The following is an 18,484-nucleotide window of genomic DNA, read 5'->3' as shown; positions in this document are numbered from 1 at the left end:
AACAAAAAAACACAAATGTAGTTTGTAAAAAATAGGAACATCTTGTTATCTTCACCCCAGTCGATAACCAAAAACACTCACCAACTTGTTTGTTGCTGTCTTTCGTCTTGAGGCGGACGATCTGTAGAATGCTGGAGCTGGTGATGTCAGCCACCACTTCGGACACCCGCTTCCAAACACGCAACAGAGCACCGCACAACATGTGGTACTGACGCAACCGAGTGCCCATCAAACACTCCTGGCCCTCTTCAACCTTTTTACACCTTCCATTCCTACAACAAACACACACGTGTTAGATTCTCCAACATACCATACCGTAACTATTCATCACTGGCACGAACGTGCTTGTTACTCACCAGTTAGCGTGGCTACACTTCCTGAAGGAGAACATAAACTGATTTTCCCAGCTTTCTTTAGCCTCATCTGCAGTGACCTGGAGACAGACGTCTATCAATTGGTGTCTTGCACCCATGTTCATTCTCATTTTAAGTATGCATACTTCTGTGAGCTAGTACTGGTTATGTTCACTAGATGGCAGCATTAACCGTTGACTTTTTGAAACATCATCAAATAGGTTTTTTATCTTCATTTATCTATTGAAGCAACTAAACCGACCTTGCGATATTTTTTCTGAAGGTTATCAAGGCTTTCCATTTGGGCCTGCTTGCCAATGTTTGGTTTGTAGATGGTCATCGTGCGCTCTCGGCCCTGCACGGCCAGCAGCACGCACGGGTGGTTACCTCTAAACTGTGAAGGGAACAAACACGTTCAACAACAAAAACAAAAGTGACTTATGAAAACGTTATGCTTATGCAAACGCTTATGAAAGAACTCGAGTGACACGTGAATTCTTCTTCACCCCTGTAAAGGAACCCGTATGGAAAGTTCTTCAGTGGAACTTTCCTGTGTTACAAGGAAACAACATGCAAATTTGGAAACATCTTTGCCTCGATGCGCTTGGAAGACTCACTTTATGGGATAAGTAGAAGCCTTCGTCCGGGTTGCTGAGTGTCTGGACCTTCTCGAGGGCCTCCGACCATGGCATACCTCTGTCTACACTTATCTGTGTGATAAAACAAAACAGTACAGTTAGAGATGATGCTTCTGGAGAGCTGTTTTGATTGTGATTCCTGTCAAGGTCCAGGCTACGTTTCAGGTGATGGGTTTCAGGTCAAGTCTATGTAACAGTATGTGCGATTTATTCTCAGTCAAACTATTCGTTCCTATAAAGGAACTATTCGTGGACATTGCTCTGACAACCAGTCCTCAACATTTCGTTGTGAAACCAAACTTTGTTGACAGAAGGGATGATTATCATGTACTCTGGTATGTGTATGTACTGTCACTCATGAGACTCGTGTGCCTCGGGCACATTTTCTCAACTCTGTTGTAAGTGTTTTGAATGTCTATTTCAATAAGTGTAATTTAAAAAGTAGAATTGAAATTCCCGACGGACCTTATAAAGAATAACTTGTCCATCTTGAGGGTTTCCAGCGGTCAGGAACTTCTCTTGCGTCTCCTCATAGATCTGATCATTACCTGGAGCAAGATCTGATGGAGAACAGAGATATTTGGTTATCATCTGAATAAGTGAATTCAACACGGTTAACCCTTTGCAGTTCTCAAACTGAAATTCGCTTGTCATTTTTGGAAAACAGATCCTTGGCTTTTCAAAACTTTGAAAGTAACGCAGAAAATGACTTACCTAATATCCCCATGTCATATTTCCCCTCTTTTTTGTCCTTCTCAATCAAGTAGTCAAAGTTGTCGATGAAATACTGGAAAAGGGAGTTCTGTTTATGCACCTCCAGGCCAAGGATCCGGTTCAGGAACTTGGTGATGTTGCAGTCTGACATAAACAGAAGTCACACAATCAGGTGTGTAACATTTGTGTGTACTTAGCATGTGAGTAAATATGTACGCTGTCTAAATAAAATAAAAACTCACCTTTCTCAGTATTGATGCCCAAGCGTGACTGAGTGCAGAGCATGCCTACGTTCATCATACCATGTTTCATGTCTAAGACAGACAATGTTTGGTTAGATCAAGGCTCCAAAATAGTTCCCACACAAGCACGGAAATACACACTATTTTACCTCTGAAAAACGTGGCATCACCACCAGGATAGTCCTTTGGAGGGGGTACCTTGCTTTCAATCTGACCAAGGATGGCTTTGGTTATCTTATCTAGCGCTTTGGTGCCATACTGTGAGGAACCGCCAAAACAGAACACGGGTTAGTCCATGACTCATCTCAGTATTAACTGTACAGCGTTATCATTGTCCTATGTGAAACCGCTACGTACTTTATTTTCAAAGTTGTATTTGCTCAGATCTCTAGACTCGGTGGCTCTCCTGTCACCATGAGTCAGAGCTCCCTGTGAAAAGCAAAGGGCAGAGATTAGTAATGTTTTATTTTAGCAACGGATGGGCGATTTGAAGGAAGGTATTTCTTGAAACAATATGTGATCTTGATCTACAAGCCTTAAAGAAATTTAAGAGAGCTTCGGGACGTACCAGACTCTCCAGCCTCTTTGCCACTATGGATGCGAAGCGCCTCTCGCCCGCCAGTTCGGATATGAGGAAGATGTACTCCGGTGCTGTGACCTGGTTGGAACGATGAGTGCGACCTACAGAACAAATAGCTGCTAGTCAGTCGTTGTGGTTCAGTGACGATCTAAATAGGAACAGAGCTTTGATCACAGTTAAGATGTTGTGGCTTGGTGATGCAGGTGGAGTTAATAACGTCGAGTAAAAGCTCAACGTAACCACCTCTGAACATCATCAAAGCGCTCACATTGTAGCCTGAAGCTGTTAGAAAATGACCCCACTCAGAGCAGACGAGGTAATTGGTGCATGGCCACAAGCACAAGCTTTGTAGATAATACTTTCCTTACTGTAGACGTGAGGTCATGCTTTTGAGTGAAAAGGGATGACTGAACTTAACCGTGCTTACCAAACTGTTGGATGGCCCTGTCTGCGCTCCAGGGCAGCTCCAAGGTCATGTGAACTCTCCGACGCTGATTCTTTATTCTTCTGTCGGCCTGAAGCGAGATGCCTGAACTGGCCGCTTCTGATATGATGGCCACCAACTGAAAAAAATCCAAGCAAAAATAGAGGTCATCTTAGTGATACTTTGGAAATCATTTGTAAAATGTGTTTAAACTTTTTTTAAGCATCTCTAAAGGAGATCTTTTTTTTTAGGATCTACTGACAGAAATGCAATATAATATACATAACTACGTCCTCATAATGAAGCGTTGTGTTTTTAATACCTTAGAATGAGCTATTTCTATCTACTTACACCGCGGGTCCCCTTACATGGAATGGCCATGTTGTTTCTACAGTAGCCCTAAAGTGAGAGCCGCCGTAGTGATTTAAAAGAGAGGGGTGGAGTGAGCCGTTGGTTGCAATTCACAACCTGACCGCTAGATGCCGCTAAAACCATTGCACCTTTAAATGTCTCACCTTCTCTCCATTCATGAAGCGATCTTTCTCTTTGATGTTAATTTGGTCGATGGTGTGGCCCTGCTCGGCGCGGGACTCGTACCGTACGCTGTCATCAGGCTGATGCACCACTCTGCCTTTTCTCCCAGTCATCTAAACACACACACAAATCAACACACATTTGTTTATAGCTTGTTCACGTTCCTTCAGTTTCCTCAGGATACCTAAAAACACCTTTAAAAAAAATTCTGACCTCTGATACTTTTTCTGGGCCTCCGAATTTATCTATGAGCTCATCCAGCGTGTTAAGAGGTAGTTCTTTTCCGAGCTCAGCGATCTTATTGAGAAGCCCTTGTTTCATCTCTTCTAACCGTGCTATTACAGAAAACAAAGAGAACGGTTTAGAAAAATCTATCTATATAGACGTGCTTTTATGAGTGTTGCCATAGAAAAAATTCTATGTTAACCCAACATACCCATTTGATAACTAGTTTGATTGACAAAGATGACATCATCGTTGTTGTCCTGAATCGAGTCGGGCGATGAGTTGGAGTCACTGTCCATGGGGTCAGACTCTGTGCTGCTGTCGTCGCTGATGTTAATCACCCCCGCGACGTCAGTGCCGTGTCTGGGTTGCTTGGGCTGCCTGCCGCGTGGTTTAACTGCAGAAGGACATTCAATCCAACGATTAGACAGAAAGCAACCATCTACAGGAAAGCACACATGGCTAGCAATACTAAGAGAGAGCTTACGTTTCCTCTTGTTTCCAGCCCCCTTTTCTCCCCTCTGCTTCTCTGACGGGAAGTGTTTGACGACCAGAGATTGAAACACACCCCTGAGGACACATAAGAGGCTGTGTTCGTACTGTTGCAAAATTATTTGTAGGCTTGAGAAGAATATCTGGAGTACGTTTTGTTCATGTGTAATAGCCAGTGGTCTGAATGAGATATTTCAAGCATTTTGTTTTGTCGTTCCAAAACTTGCAGTAAAAAATAAGAAAAATTCACGTTTTTTTACTCGAAGCTTTCATGACTTCAGAACACTCTGAAAATATGTTCCAGTACTTTTGCATCCTCATTTTTGTAACCGCATGGAAGAAACAGTGAGATTCTTCAAAACTGTGTGAAATGAAAGTGTGTTTGGGACATACACATAAGGCTATTTTTAGGTAAACGCTCGTTTTAAGAGAGCTCTTGCCTATAAAAGTACGTTTATTCAAGTTTCAGAATGATACATGGAATGTGTCGACAACATTAACATCAAACACAAGGAGTGAGAAACCTTTCCATCATTCTGAAACGGCAAGAGCACCGCTGTGGAAACAACCAGTCATAAAGCGGCTGCATATTTAAACAAAGGTTTCGATAATGATCGAAACACACCAAATTCACTTACTCGGCAGCGGAAACGAATCTGTCCAAGTGTCCGTCGTTCTCGTCGAGGACTTCTCTCGTTCGAGCCTCGCCAGTTGACTGGAGCCCGATCACGACACACTATAAAAGCAAAACCATCATAAAACATCCATGAATAAAAAATCCAACCAACGAGAATGAAGTCTGTTATACTGTTGCGGGATCTTTAACGTGACTTACCTTTCCAGCCTCCAGCTCTTTTTTAGCCAACTCCACCAGGCATCGTACCTTGGCGGCAATGCAGAGATATTTAAAGAAACGCTGGTGAGATGACCAAAACTGACCCCACAAGGACTTCCTGGAGTTCATGCACAGCTCGTCTGCTGCTTGCATGAACAAGGCCAGAGCTTCCGCCCACTGTCAGACCACAGAGTGTGAGTTATGTGTTCCCAGCAAGATAACCCATTTACAGACAGATTCATAGATACTGTCTCGTCACATTGCTTGACACACAATCGTCTCTTTCATGATACGCTGTTCCGCTGTTGTGTAAACAGTCACTTCAATGTTTTTTCTTCAAATCCCTAAAATTGATTTCTTTTGTGTAACTTACAAGTTTGGCAGCTTTGTTGTACACAAGTTTGAAGTCGTCATCCAAGTTTATCTCTTCGATGCGGAACGAGACCCCTGAGAAGCTGAGCTGACGTGCAATGTACATCCCGCTGACTTTCATATCCATGGCAACAATCTCCATGGCCCCCACGCCCCTATCAAGGAGAACAATCCAGTTAGACATCAAAACATATTTGACAGCCAACAAAAATGGAAAGGGAAACCCCTTAAGCAGAATGTTAGTGACCGACAGCGCCAGTCACCATTCACTTTCATTGTATGACAAGAAATGCAATGAAAGTGAATGGTGACCGAGACTGTCAGACTAACATTCTGTATTCCGAGTTCCACAAAATGAGGATATGAGTCAACAATGACACAATCCCTTTAAATCCAACTGTACCAACCTCTTTTCGATGGTGTGGAGGAAATCCTCAAACGTATTGAAAGGGGTTTTCTCTCCCCAGATCCCCAGACGGCTCATGTAGATCATGTTCTTTGGCTCCGAGGCGCCTGAGAAACAAAGTACGGTACAGTTACGACAAACCTTCAGCATAATTTTGCAGATTTTCAGCGTTATATGGAAACCAACCTGTGGCACTAGCGTAAACCACTCTGGCCAGTGGCAACTTGTTCTGCAGATCCAGCACGGCTTTGCCCATTTTTGTGGACGTGGCATTTTTGGCTTTGTGGCACTCGTCAAATATGATCTATGGGAAGTCTGTGGTCAAGGGTCAAACTGTTATGACTGGAACAGAAATGTATGTCTAACATACAGTACAGTTGCACAATGACTATACAGCATTATTCCCAGAACTCCATTGAGAATGAAGGATACAACTCCGTCAAAACCCGGCTCACACCAGTCTAGGATCTGTTTGAGACGCGTCCTGTGCTGGCCGCCTGCCTGGCTCTCGCCGATCAGTGCCGAGTAAGTTGCAAACAGGACCCCCTCTGAGGTAGCTGTGTCCCCGTACTTAATCTGCAAGGAAATCGTACGGTTAAACACGTCGAGCGGAGGTTTGAGTACAGGCTACACAGGAAACATGGCTGCCGCGTTGAACTGCGAGGTAATAGTGACCTTATTCAATGCATGCACTTGTATATTAGGTGCGCCGATGTCTTGGAGATCTCTCTCTGCGTCATATTTCAGGTCATTGGAGATGCTGAACCTGATGGAGAGATGAGGGGGATGAGGCAGCTGATCTTGAGTCAGTGTGGATGAGTGAATGGAGAGGGTTTAATGAGATCACATACCACAGTGCTTTTTTTCTTCCCTTTAAAAAGTTTTCCAGAATGATGCCGGCCACCGTGCGGCCTTTCCCGACTCCCGCTCCGTCCCCTATGAGGAAACCGGCTCGTTGGTTGTTCTGCAAAATCACTTCATGTTGCTGTTGGGTGTTATAAAGACGGCAACATTAATAGCTTGTCATTGTCATCATTTTGGCCAATAATAAAGCGATATATCATTTTGTGTGCCAGGGGTACCTGGCAGGCGTAGATGATGGCCTCCAGCTGCAAGGCAGAGAGCAGGCCGTTGTTTATGGTGGATTCTGGGATGGACAGGGTGTAGGTGATATCTGGAGGAGGAACGCTAGATAAAGTGTTGGTCTCAACCACACGGTCTGGATGGGATATTCCTATCTTGGCTGAGATAAGAGACAGCGATACAGAGAGCGAGAGAGAACAAAACAAAAGGAAGGAAAGAATAGGCATTAAATTACAGATAATGCGAACAGGATCAACACAATATTCTTACAAAAAAAACAAAACATGGTACATGCCCAAAAACCATGGTCGTGGGATGTTTCCAGGGCCTTTTTGTACGGGTTTCAGTCTAGTATTAAAAAATACTATAGGAACAGTAATAAAGCTACTGAATGGGAGATAGCATTGCTTACATTTTGAGGGCCTGTAGTCGGCGTATGTGTTGACGTGACCCAGCTCCTCTGATTCCTCCACCTCTACATCCTCTTCCTCCTCTGGCTGTGTTTGGGGTCTCTGTGTTAACACGTGAGAAGGTTTACAGAAAGTAGAGAAAACAAAAGATGTTTAACCTTTCAGAGTATCTGTTCCTATAGCTCAACTGGCACTAACAATGCCAACATCATGGGTTCGATTCACATTAAAAACATATGTAGAATATACAGGTGCTGGTCATATAATTAGAATATCATCAAAAAGTTGATTTATTTCACTAATTCCATTCAAAAAGTGAAACTTGTATATTATATTCATTCATTACACACAGACTGATGTATTTCAAATGTTTATTTCTTTTAATTTGATGATTATAACTGACAACTAATGAAAATCCCAAATTCAGTATCTCAGAAAATTAGAATATTACTTAAGACCAATACAAAGAAAGGATTTTTAGAAATCTTGGCCAACTGAAAAGTATGAACATGAAAAGTATGAGCATGTACAGCACTCAATACTTAGTTGGGGCTCCTTTTGCCTGAATTACTGCAGCAATGCGGCGTGGCATGGAGTGGATCAGTCTGTGGCACTGCTCAGGTGTTATGAGAGCCCAGGTTGCTCTGATAGTGGCCTTCAGCTCTTCTGCATTGTTGGGTCTGGCATATCGCATCTTCCTCTTCACAATACCTCATAGATTTTCTATGGGGTTAAGGTCAGGCGAGTTTGCTGGCCAATTAAGAACAGGGATACCATGGTCCTTAAACCAGGTACTGGTAGCTTTGGCACTGTGTGCAGGTGCCAAGTCCTGTTGGCAAATGAAATCTGCATCTCCATAAAGTTGGTCAGCAGCAGGAAGCATGAAGTGCTCTAAAACTTCCTGGTATACGGCTGCGTTGACCTTGGACCTCAGAAAACACAGTGGACCAACACCAGCAGATGACATGGCACCCCAAACCATCACTGACTTTGGAAACTTTACACTGGACCTCAAGCAACGTGGATTCTGTGCCTCTCCTCTCTTCCTCCAGACTCTGGCACCCTGATTTCCAAAGGAAATACAAAATTTACATAACTTTGGACCACTCAGCAGCAGTCCAGTCCTTTTTGTCTTTAGCCCAGGCGAGACGCTTCTGATGCTTCCTGCTGCTGACCAACTTTATGGAGATGCAGATTTCATTTTCCAACAGGACTTGGCACCTGCACACAGTGCCAAAGCTACCAGTACCTGGTTTAAGGACCATGGTATCCCTGTTCTTAATTGGCCAGCAAACTCGCCTGACCTTAACCCCATAGAAAATCTATGAGGTATTGTGAAGAGGAAGATGCGATATGCCAGACCCAACAATGCAGAAGAGCTGAAGGCCACTGTCAGAGCAACCTGGGCTCTCATAACACCTGAGCAGTGCCACAGACTGATCCACTCCATGCCACGCCGCATTGCTGCAGTAATTCAGGCAAAAGGAGCCCCAACTAAGTATTGAGTGCTGTACATGCTCATACTTTTCATGTTCATACTTTTCAGTTGGCCAAGATTTCTAAAAATCCTTTCTTTGTATTGGTCTTAAGTAATATTCTAATTTTCTGAGATACTGAATTTGGGATTTTCATTAGTTGTCAGTTATAATCATCAAATTAAAAGAAATAAACATTTGAAATATATCAGTCTGTGTGTAATGAATGAATATAATATACAAGTTTCACTTTTTGAATGGAATTAGTGAAATAAATCAACTTTTTGATGATATTCTAATTATATGACCAGCACCTGTATATAACTAAGCCTCAATTCGAAGAACTACATAAGATGCCGTTTTGGGTCACCATTGACTCCCATAGTAGTCTTTTGTCCTATTATGGGAGTCAATGATGACAAACTTTCATTAAAATATCTTCATTTGTGTTCAGCACAGCAAACAAATGTTTACAGGTTTGTAACAACTGGAAGGTGAGCAAATTACGACAACATTTTTGGGGTGGACTATTCTACAAATAAAGACAATGTGCATACTTATAAAGACTATTAAGAGATTTAAAAATATAAAGACTTCTAATAATTTACAACAATGAGAATGACTCACTAATGCAGGTGTTTACCTGATAACTCCCTATGGGCGGTGTATTAATGATGGCTGTGATGTCTTCCAAAGAGTTTAAACCTTGAAACCTATTAGAATTCAGCTGAAAAGAGAAAGAAACAAATGAGGAAAAGCGACGTAAAAAGAGTGGAAAGGTCACATACTTTACTATCAGAGCTGGAACAAAAGTTCGCTTCATGGGTGTGCCTCAGAGGTGTGGTTTCTCCAGCTATGATAATAACATTCTCAAATAGCAAAACCAAAACAAAAATCACAACCTGCACTGGAGTTTGACATTCCCTTTTGTGTTTCACAGAAGAAAAGAATATGGAGCTGAAACGCCATACTATCAGATTTTTGTGGCGTGGTGTACTGATGGTCTCAAAGTGTGTTTGCGGTCACAAATCGGCCTCACCTCTTGGCCTGATGCTGGTGTGTTGATGTCCCATAATGTAGGCACATTGGGTGCCATGTCGTCAGCATTGAGGAAGCTGGAAACTGTGTATTCGGACAAAGAGTCGTTTGGAGAGGAGAGGATCGACAGATCGTCCAGACAGGGGAGGTCCTGAAGAAACAGAGACACATCGATGAATTCATGTCTCTCTGTGCCATCCAAAAAAGCTGTTGAGGCATTTATATAGATATAAAATATGATAAGACGTAAATAAACAACAAGCAAGAACCAACACTTGACAGCATTTGTAATGAAATCATGCACAGGGACACATCAGGGATGTGTAAATAAATAAAACTGCAGATTCACAAATGAAGAGCTTCTTCTGAGCTCTCCATAAAAAACAGCTCCTGTGTTCCTGAAGCTCAACGGGTAGAGCATTGAACAAGCAGCGCATATCGCAGGAAACACGCTTATAAAAACGTATAAAAAAATGATGCATATACACCTTCAATGCAATGCAATCTGCCAAATGCATAAAATGTAAATGCTACATCTAAATGGTGTGGCGTGCACATGTTTGCCATAAAACTATTTGACAAAATTATCTGTGATAATTAACAAAATACAGTCGACATGATATTATATCAAGGTCAAAATACAATAATATTTAGTAGCACTCGTTCTGAATGGCCGCCGCATTTGGAGATGCAGTTTATAATGCATAATTTATGCGGTTACCGCATGAGGAACATCCTGGGCTCCCATCAGCGGTCAAGATGGCTGGGGAATAAATGCTCGACTCGTAATCGGAATAAACACTCTATCCCTATTGAGGAGTCAAAGAGAACAATAAATCTAAACCACCGAACCCACAATCTAATTAAAATACAAAGTGTATTAAGCAGATGAAGTGCGGATGGAAGGGGGCGTGTGATCCTACAGTGCCGCGATCTGCTTTTGAAGGACAATGCACTCAGTTAATCCAAGGCTTTGTAGTAAGTGTGTGTGTGTTTATGTGCTCCAGTGGAATGTGTGAGCGATATGAAGGGGTTGCGAATGTGAAAGGCTTGAGCTGATCTCCGCACAGCCAAGACTTTCCAAGAACTCTTTGCCGTTCGAGGAAAATCAGCGAACATTAAACAAGCGGGAACTGGAGAGGGGCCAGCGGGGTCTGAGCATTTGATCCATTTTATTAATGTAATGAGAACCATTTCTCCACCTTTTCAAGAGAAGAGTGAGTCAGAATAAAGGGATGTGGCAGATCCCAGACCCCAAAACGAGATGTGTACAATCTAAATTGAAACTTAGCGTGTCTGAATTTCCCCAGCGATCAAACTACGACCGAGCATTCAGAAAGAACATGCATTAGCTCTACCTTGATAGTCATGGAAAGCGTGTACATTTACACAACATCTTTTCTATAGAGAACATGTGTGGTTTATTTGTTGCTCGTGAAGTTGGATGGGTCTCGGAAATATCGTGAGAACATCTTCAATTGACTGCATGAGCATTTCTAAAAGAAGAAGGATGAACCCACAAACTTAAAGTGACTTCCTTTGGATTTGATGATGTTGATAACGAACAAAGATCAAAAGCCGTGAAATGAAACCGAAAGTGGAAAGGACAGGAATCACGCATCACATGCTTTTGATCAAAGCTCTCTCTCCATATTTTTTTATATGCATATAAAAATGTATGCATATTGTTTTATATAGATATATGTATATATATATATATATATATATATATACAGTATGTATTTACACAAAAAACTGTATCTCACCTTCAAGAATCCATGTTCTAGAATCAGTTTTCTAAAATCACCTTAAATCACTATTCTAGAATCGACAATTTAGAATCAGTGTCCTAGAATCATTGTTCTAGATCAATTATTGAAAATCAGATATTAAAAACCAATCATTGAACAGCTATTGAAGGCCTCATGCTGTACTTTGTGTCAGTAAGATTCTATTAAGCAACAGTCTGTTTACAAGGCGGTGGTTTAGTCGTCTTTCCGCACTCACTTAATTCATTGTCAAGTCATTCTGTCTTCCACAAGCACTTCATCTTTCCCGGCACAACGGACAAAAACACATTTGTATGCCCATATATAGAACAACAACATTCCATCAGAGAACCAATATAGACCGTCTCAGCATTGCTCCCAAAACCCAGAAAATGCTTATTTCAATAGCGAGTTTGTTTCAGAAAGTAATGCCAAAAAGATCAACCGGGGATTCTGAAACCTGAGGTCACAGCCCACCCATTTACATTGATCAAAAGGGTAATGAACGTTTGGCCCGGTCTCAGTGACACTGATGATCTTTGATCTTCCAGGATCTTTGGAGGACATGTTGGCTTAGCACTGCCAACTAACACAAAGGGCAAATTAAGAAATTTCAGGTCAACAACAAGCGGTTTGTTGCAAATGATGACACACAGCAGTTCAGCAAAACCTTCCGAGCTATTTTTTAAGGAAATGACTTCAGATATTGTTAAGCAAGTGGCAACTGCATATTTTGATTCTGTACATTCTCACGCAACCACAAGGAACAAGGCGAGATTTCCTGGAAGGCCTGGCCGCCTCCTCTTCTCCACTGCTGAACCAGCAAACAGGGATTCCCCTCCTTCTCCTGACATCCAGCAGTTGCTTCAGACATACGAACGCTATTGATGTCACTCATTCTAAATTTGTTTTCTTTGCAAGATTAAAATACAGACGATATTGAAGGTGCATCTTCAACACGTATCATTTTTTCTTATACATAGTATAAAATGATGTATTGTGCTTAACAGGATTCTGTCATTCCTGTCATCATGTTGTTATTTTTATTTGACAGTAAAGACAGACAAAAGTAACGTTTTAAAGTTTTTGCAAAACCTTTCACAAAACCACATAAAACTTTCATAAATGTAAAAAAATATTGCATTAGGGGCGATTCACATCCAGTTATTATAGTTTTCATTTTAGTTTTATTTATTTCTTTTAAATTAGCTTTTATTTTTAGATCTTTAGTTTTTATGTTCATTTTAGTTAAAGTTTTAGCAATTTTGGTATATGCATTTTATAATTTATTTGTTTATTTTTTATGTTGCTATATAATATTAATTAATTTCTATTTTAGTTTTATTTCAGTTTTTGTTTATTATTATAATTTTAGTGCTTTAAACTTACTTCAATTTATTTTTGAAGCAACATTTCAATTTTTCCTTTAGTTAAGTTTTTCCCCATAATTTTTAGGTCAATATTTGATTTGATTTCAATGAACAGAGACGTTTTCAAAGTTTTAATTTTAGTAAACTAAAATAACCTTGTTCACATCTCGCGTTTTTTGCGCACGCAAGTTCGTTATTTGAAATGTAGACAAACGGCAGGCGTGCGCATATAGGGAGCGCAGGCGCATCGGCACAGCATCGAGATGAAAATATTTCAACTTTACAGAGTGCCGTGCGTGCACCACGGGTCATGTGACACTGTCGTGGCTCGTGTTTTTAGCGCGGTTGTAGACGCAAAATGTGAATAGCCCCTTATGATTTACTTTGAAGTGATATAATTCAAAACGATTGGTTGTGGTCAAAACAACAAATAGGGTATGAATAAAACTGTTCATTCTCAAATAATAGTATTAGAAATGATTTGTTTCTTTAGTGTCTAGTCATTTAAAAAAATGTAGTTAATATTTTTACAATAGATTTTATAAGTATATATAACTAATATATTTTAAGACTGAATATAGTTCTGGGCCACCATAATTTTTTTCAATAAAAAAACTAACAATGAAAATAAATCTCTCTTATGCGATTTGATATTACAAATGTAAAAATTTATAATATAAATAATATATTATTAACAGTTTGTTTTCAGTTTTTTTGCTGTCCACACCATAGGACACACGGTTTATTTGTTATCTGTGACTACCCATATAACAAATCACCAATGCAGTTAAGTTCACTTGACTTTCATTTACATTTTTACAGGTAAAATGTACTCCGCCCACTACCTTACATGACCTCAGCCAACTGTGACGTCTGTTATTCATGAGCGAGAGTGGGGCACGTTGCCAGACTGTTCCACATGTCCCAAATTATCATGAGGTTAAAAAGTCAGAAAGTCAACACTTTGAAAGTTCAGTCCCTCAAAGATTGTTTAACAAGGCCACTTTTACATTTACAGGAATGCAATATGGTGCCGCACACGCCGTGGAAAACACCAGCAATTACTCTCTGTCCTTCCTGAATCCCCCTGTGGTTTTTTTTTAACCCGGCGGCCTGACATGAACTCTATAACCTGTTGTCCGGCGATGCCATGATGCTTTCCAGCCCTGCGAATGAAGATTTTCACTTCTGTTTGGCTTTTGGATGCGGCTCTTTGCAAACCAAAGCTGCTTTGAAGCCAGCCGAGGTGTCTCTGTTTAGGTTGGTAGCCGAATGGGGCGAACTTTCTGAATCCCGCTTTCCATTCGTCGGGTGCTGACGTGCTCCGACAGCATAAACATTCAACGACCGGGCAGGAAACAATGACAAAAATGGCGAAATAACAGCGATTTACAGTAAGTGAGGTGAAATACAGACAGGCCCGCTTGAGATGAGGTGGCAAAGCCAGCCAGCGGGGACCATCAGAAATGCATCATTTACTGTAAGTCAGCGTAAGTGTTTCCTCTATGAAATATAAGGAAAAAGATGCACCTGCGTGACACGCTGGCAGCCACAGTCAGGAAGATGAGTAAGGCTGTGCATTTGTGCGTGAACGCATGAGAAAGACGAGGGGAAGACAACAACAAAAAAATGCACATACAAATCTCCAGACACTCCTGCTTTATAATGAAGACTCATTATTACGACAGTGTGTCAGGTTACACCACAGAACGACATTTACTGAACCTTCCCGACCAGCATTGACGGGAAAACAGCCGACAGGCTTCAAGCGTCACTGCCAGATTATCATGTCGAGCTTCCTGATACCTTTTATGAGCTGTACTTTATTAGGGAGATACAGACTGACAAGGAAAAAAACACCAAACAAACAAAGAAACAACAATGGCAAACAGACGAAAGAAATAGTAGACGGTTATTGTCTGTTGTGTTGTAAATATTAATCAAAAATCAATACAGACAGAAAGAGAAACACACTCGCTGTTCTCGGCTGGATGTCTTTGCTAGCTTTAATAAGTATTGATCTGATTCAGACAGTGAAGACTAGGCCAGGGTTTTATTTTATATCTGATTTTTTCAATTACTGAATGTTTAATGTATGCTGCTGTTAGATACATGAATAGCTTGGTTTATGCATTTGTATTTTCATTTCTTTCTTTTAGCTGATTTAAGTTTATAAAAATGCACAAGGGTAGTTGAAAAATATACTGTCGTGTCCTATAGTGTGACACAGCAAAATAATAGAAAACTGTTAATAATATATTATTCATTATAAAAGTTTGTGTTCACATGATATATGTCTGTGCACTGTGCATATTCATTTTGTATTTATAAATGCATACACATACATGTATACATTTATTAACATGTATTTATTTATATTTACCAATAATTTATGCATAATCAATATTTATTAATTTTTCCATTTTATTTTTTTCTTAAATATGCGCATGTTTGTTTATAAATACAAAGTTAATATGCACAGTACACAGACATGTATTATGTAAATACAAACGTTTATTCTAGATGCGATTTATCGCGACTGATCATTCGACAGCCCTAAATATTATTTATTATTAAATAATATGATTTATCTTCATTGTTAGTTTTTTTTTTCCAATTTTTTTGCTGTCTCACCATAGGACACATTTACACATTAATTTTTCATTTAAATGTAGGCATTTTAACAAAGGGGTTTACAAACCTGATAAAACCAAAGCAATTCATCCTAGTAGGCGATAAAAAATGTCAAACTTTTGAGTAAAAAACTTGAAATATTAAAATTTTTAAGTTTATGGTATTGTGTGGTTTTAAAATTTGTAGTGAAATTTAATGGGTATTGGAACTGACTACTAAATGAAAATGAGAAAGAAAGACAGAAGGAATAGAAAGAATGAAAGAAAGAAAGAAAGATATGGGTCGTTGCATTAAGTGCTATAGTTGAAGCTACCGGTTGTCAGTTTGGGAATCAAAAGCTTTTTGCATCTTATCAGTATTTTATCATCACTCTTCCAGTAAGTGAAGCATCAATATGCATCCGCCCAAAAAGAGAGTCCAACACTCCTTTAGTCAGGGACAATGCAGGATAAACGGAATACATAAGCAGGCTTTGCTTCACAACCAATGCAAAACATGTCAAATTCTCATGCACCGATTATTATTAAAGACTTCCATCCACTGCGACACATTGCGATTTTATTTCCACTGAGACAAATGTGCAAAAACTGTTCAATTTTGCAACAAGAAAAAGTGAAACAAAGTTTTGATTCGTGCAGTTTAACAACAACTGTAGCAAGAAATCAAAAGCAAATGCAACCACTTGCACAAATGCTTTCATTCAAAAACGTTTTCTTACAAAGCGCTACAAGCGACAGCAAAATTGCAGTCGACTTACAAGGCAAATGCCAGAATCATCTGCTTCCACCTCTTACAGTAAACCAGCAAGCGCTTGTCATGCTGATTAGACAGGACGACTGGAAACAAGCTGAACCAAAGAAAATCCACAGTGCCACATTACAAAACTTCACAAAATTTAAAACAACGGTTGCAAAAATAATGTTTAAAGATCTTTATAAGAGATAGCAGGAACTTACTTGGAAACAAATATCCTTATCGCTTCAAGGAAACAATCTGACAGAAACTAGAACATTAGGCCAGATGCCAACTTCTACTGACAATGTCAAACTTGAATTTCTCACTCCGTGAGTATATTTATTTACAGCTTTTAATTATACCGCATGACCATTTAAGCAACGACGACTATGTCACGTTCTTCACTGAAAAGCAAAAATATACAAGTTGTCGCAAGAATATACGAGCGCTCTACCTTTGGTGGAGGACGTCCCAGTTGTGCATAAAACTTAGTCCAAAATTGCATGAGTGACATGTCACTGTCGTTCACCTCCACAAACTAACAGATCCTTCCATGGGCTGGAGACAGAGCCGGCATTTACAGCAGCAACATTCCCATCAACAATACAAGACGGTTGAGAGAGAGAGAGAGCGAGAGAGAAAAAAAACTCTCCTCCACACCACAACAGGTACGTCTCAAGGCTGGTGAGCGTGACCCCGGCAAAACGACTGACAGGTAGCGTACTGTATGCGTATGGAGGCTTATTCATATTGATTGTGGGTTAGTTCCTCATTGCTTAAGGTGCTGGAGAGGGGAGGGGAGCCATGAGAGGGGGAGGGCAGGGGAGGAGCTTTCAGGAAATGATGCTTTTGTTGGTAACTGACTAGAGTTACTGGCAGTCAAGCCCTCTTTACAGTACATGGTGTAACTCAACCGCATTTGTAGTGTAAACAGTGCAGCGCTCCTGTTCTCCTGCGTTGCCTCTCGTTTGAAGCAGGCAGGTCATTATTTAAAGAATATTATGTTTAGCGGCTCCCAGCTGAGTGTATTATTGTAATCCTTTCTCTGGCCTTTGTCTCCATCCCCCATCCTGGATGAGATCCTTCATCACTTATAAATGGAAAACAATCAAGGCTATTCGTTTTATTAAAGCGGATGAGTTCATGTGATGCTTCATGACTAGGTATACACCTTCAGTTATACCTTCATTCAAAAAAAAGTTACTCATACCCAGCTGGCTGATTTCCAAAAACGCATCGTTGAAGTTACGGTAGAAAGCTTAGAATAACACCTGGGCCATCAAATCGTTTCTAGAAGACACCTCCTCTTCCCCTTAAAACCAGAAACCTGGGTACCAGAAGGCTATTTTCGCAATCTTTACGGAAAACATCGTACCATCTTAGAAGGTCTAATCAGTTTGGAGTACAGCTGTAGCGATGGTTCGTAACAGAAATCAATGTCTCCTGTCTTCACATCGTGGCTGTGAGTAGCCAGTGACTGGTAGCGACAGAATGGCGCCTTGTTATGGTGTCATTATTGTGAATAAACTCTGATGGGCTGTGATTCAGTATACAGATGAGTCATCGATTATTGGTCTGTGTTATCTTTATACGCTTCATTGAGTGTGTGGTAAGATGGAGCAGAAATCTAGCAAAACTGTAAGGTTCTAGGGTTAGTAGGGTGTATCATTATCATTTCTGTCGTTTATGCATGCAGATTTTGTTAAAAAGATGTATTGGTATAATAAATGATTGAACATTAAAGGGATGGTACACCCAAAAATGAAAATTTCGTCATGAATTACTCACTCTCTAGTCGTTCCAAACTGACCCCAATGGGATCCCCTATGGCATACTGTTCACATATTTAAATTCTTATTATAACTTTAAATCAATTTACATAATAAAATACATGACTTGTTACATAATAAACATACACAACAAGACTTGTTTAGTATTTTAGTACAGTTTAGTATTGAAAGGCCTTTCTCCAAATTACAACTAGCCGGATAGGCCTTTTCCACCTCTTTAAACATTTGGAAAGCCATGGCCTTTTAGCTAACAAAGTCAAAATAAATATAATATATACTATAATAATAAATAAATTCAATGACACAAGATTTATGTTATTTAATTTAGCACTTTATACACAACATGTCTTCATGTTGTCCCTGTG

The 18,484-nt window shown here is 40.2% G+C and overlaps 1 protein-coding gene across 2 annotated transcripts in view; it reads right to left on the bottom strand.

Annotated features, from left to right (window-relative positions):
* The window catches only part of si:ch73-63e15.2 (protein strawberry notch homolog 2), a 38,897-nt gene that overhangs the window by 3,075 nt on the left and 17,338 nt on the right, over positions 1-18,484 (bottom strand). Inside the window, exons 1-28 of one of the 2 annotated variants that reach the window (XM_057325656.1) lie at positions 16,784-17,086; positions 9,823-9,972; positions 9,427-9,510; positions 7,311-7,410; positions 6,898-7,058; positions 6,667-6,800; positions 6,491-6,581; positions 6,248-6,391; positions 6,002-6,119; positions 5,817-5,922; positions 5,411-5,564; positions 5,038-5,214; positions 4,841-4,938; positions 4,198-4,280; positions 3,922-4,107; positions 3,699-3,820; positions 3,467-3,598; positions 2,955-3,090; positions 2,516-2,628; positions 2,305-2,376; positions 2,097-2,205; positions 1,948-2,019; positions 1,706-1,849; positions 1,457-1,551; positions 971-1,063; positions 616-747; positions 357-433; positions 82-272 (exon numbers count right to left, since the gene is read on the bottom strand). In XM_057325656.1, the coding sequence (XP_057181639.1) occupies positions 82-272; positions 357-433; positions 616-747; positions 971-1,063; positions 1,457-1,551; positions 1,706-1,849; positions 1,948-2,019; positions 2,097-2,205; positions 2,305-2,376; positions 2,516-2,628; positions 2,955-3,090; positions 3,467-3,598; positions 3,699-3,820; positions 3,922-4,107; positions 4,198-4,280; positions 4,841-4,938; positions 5,038-5,214; positions 5,411-5,564; positions 5,817-5,922; positions 6,002-6,119; positions 6,248-6,391; positions 6,491-6,581; positions 6,667-6,800; positions 6,898-7,058; positions 7,311-7,410; positions 9,427-9,510; positions 9,823-9,972; positions 16,784-16,843 (3,334 nt within the window). In that variant the 5' untranslated portion in view covers positions 16,844-17,086. Of the gene's footprint in view, positions 1-81; positions 273-356; positions 434-615; positions 748-970; positions 1,064-1,456; positions 1,552-1,705; positions 1,850-1,947; positions 2,020-2,096; positions 2,206-2,304; positions 2,377-2,515; positions 2,629-2,954; positions 3,091-3,466; positions 3,599-3,698; positions 3,821-3,921; positions 4,108-4,197; positions 4,281-4,840; positions 4,939-5,037; positions 5,215-5,410; positions 5,565-5,816; positions 5,923-6,001; positions 6,120-6,247; positions 6,392-6,490; positions 6,582-6,666; positions 6,801-6,897; positions 7,059-7,310; positions 7,411-9,426; positions 9,511-9,822; positions 9,973-16,783; positions 17,087-18,484 lie in introns of those variants that run through there. The other variant, XM_057325655.1, reaches the window with a different exon arrangement.

This window comes from Triplophysa rosa, linkage group LG25 (assembly GCF_024868665.1).
Source record: "Triplophysa rosa linkage group LG25, Trosa_1v2, whole genome shotgun sequence".
Classification (NCBI taxonomy): domain Eukaryota; kingdom Metazoa; phylum Chordata; class Actinopteri; order Cypriniformes; family Nemacheilidae; genus Triplophysa; species Triplophysa rosa.
Note: the sequence above shows the minus strand (reverse complement) of the source record. Positions and strands in the feature narration are given on the sequence as shown.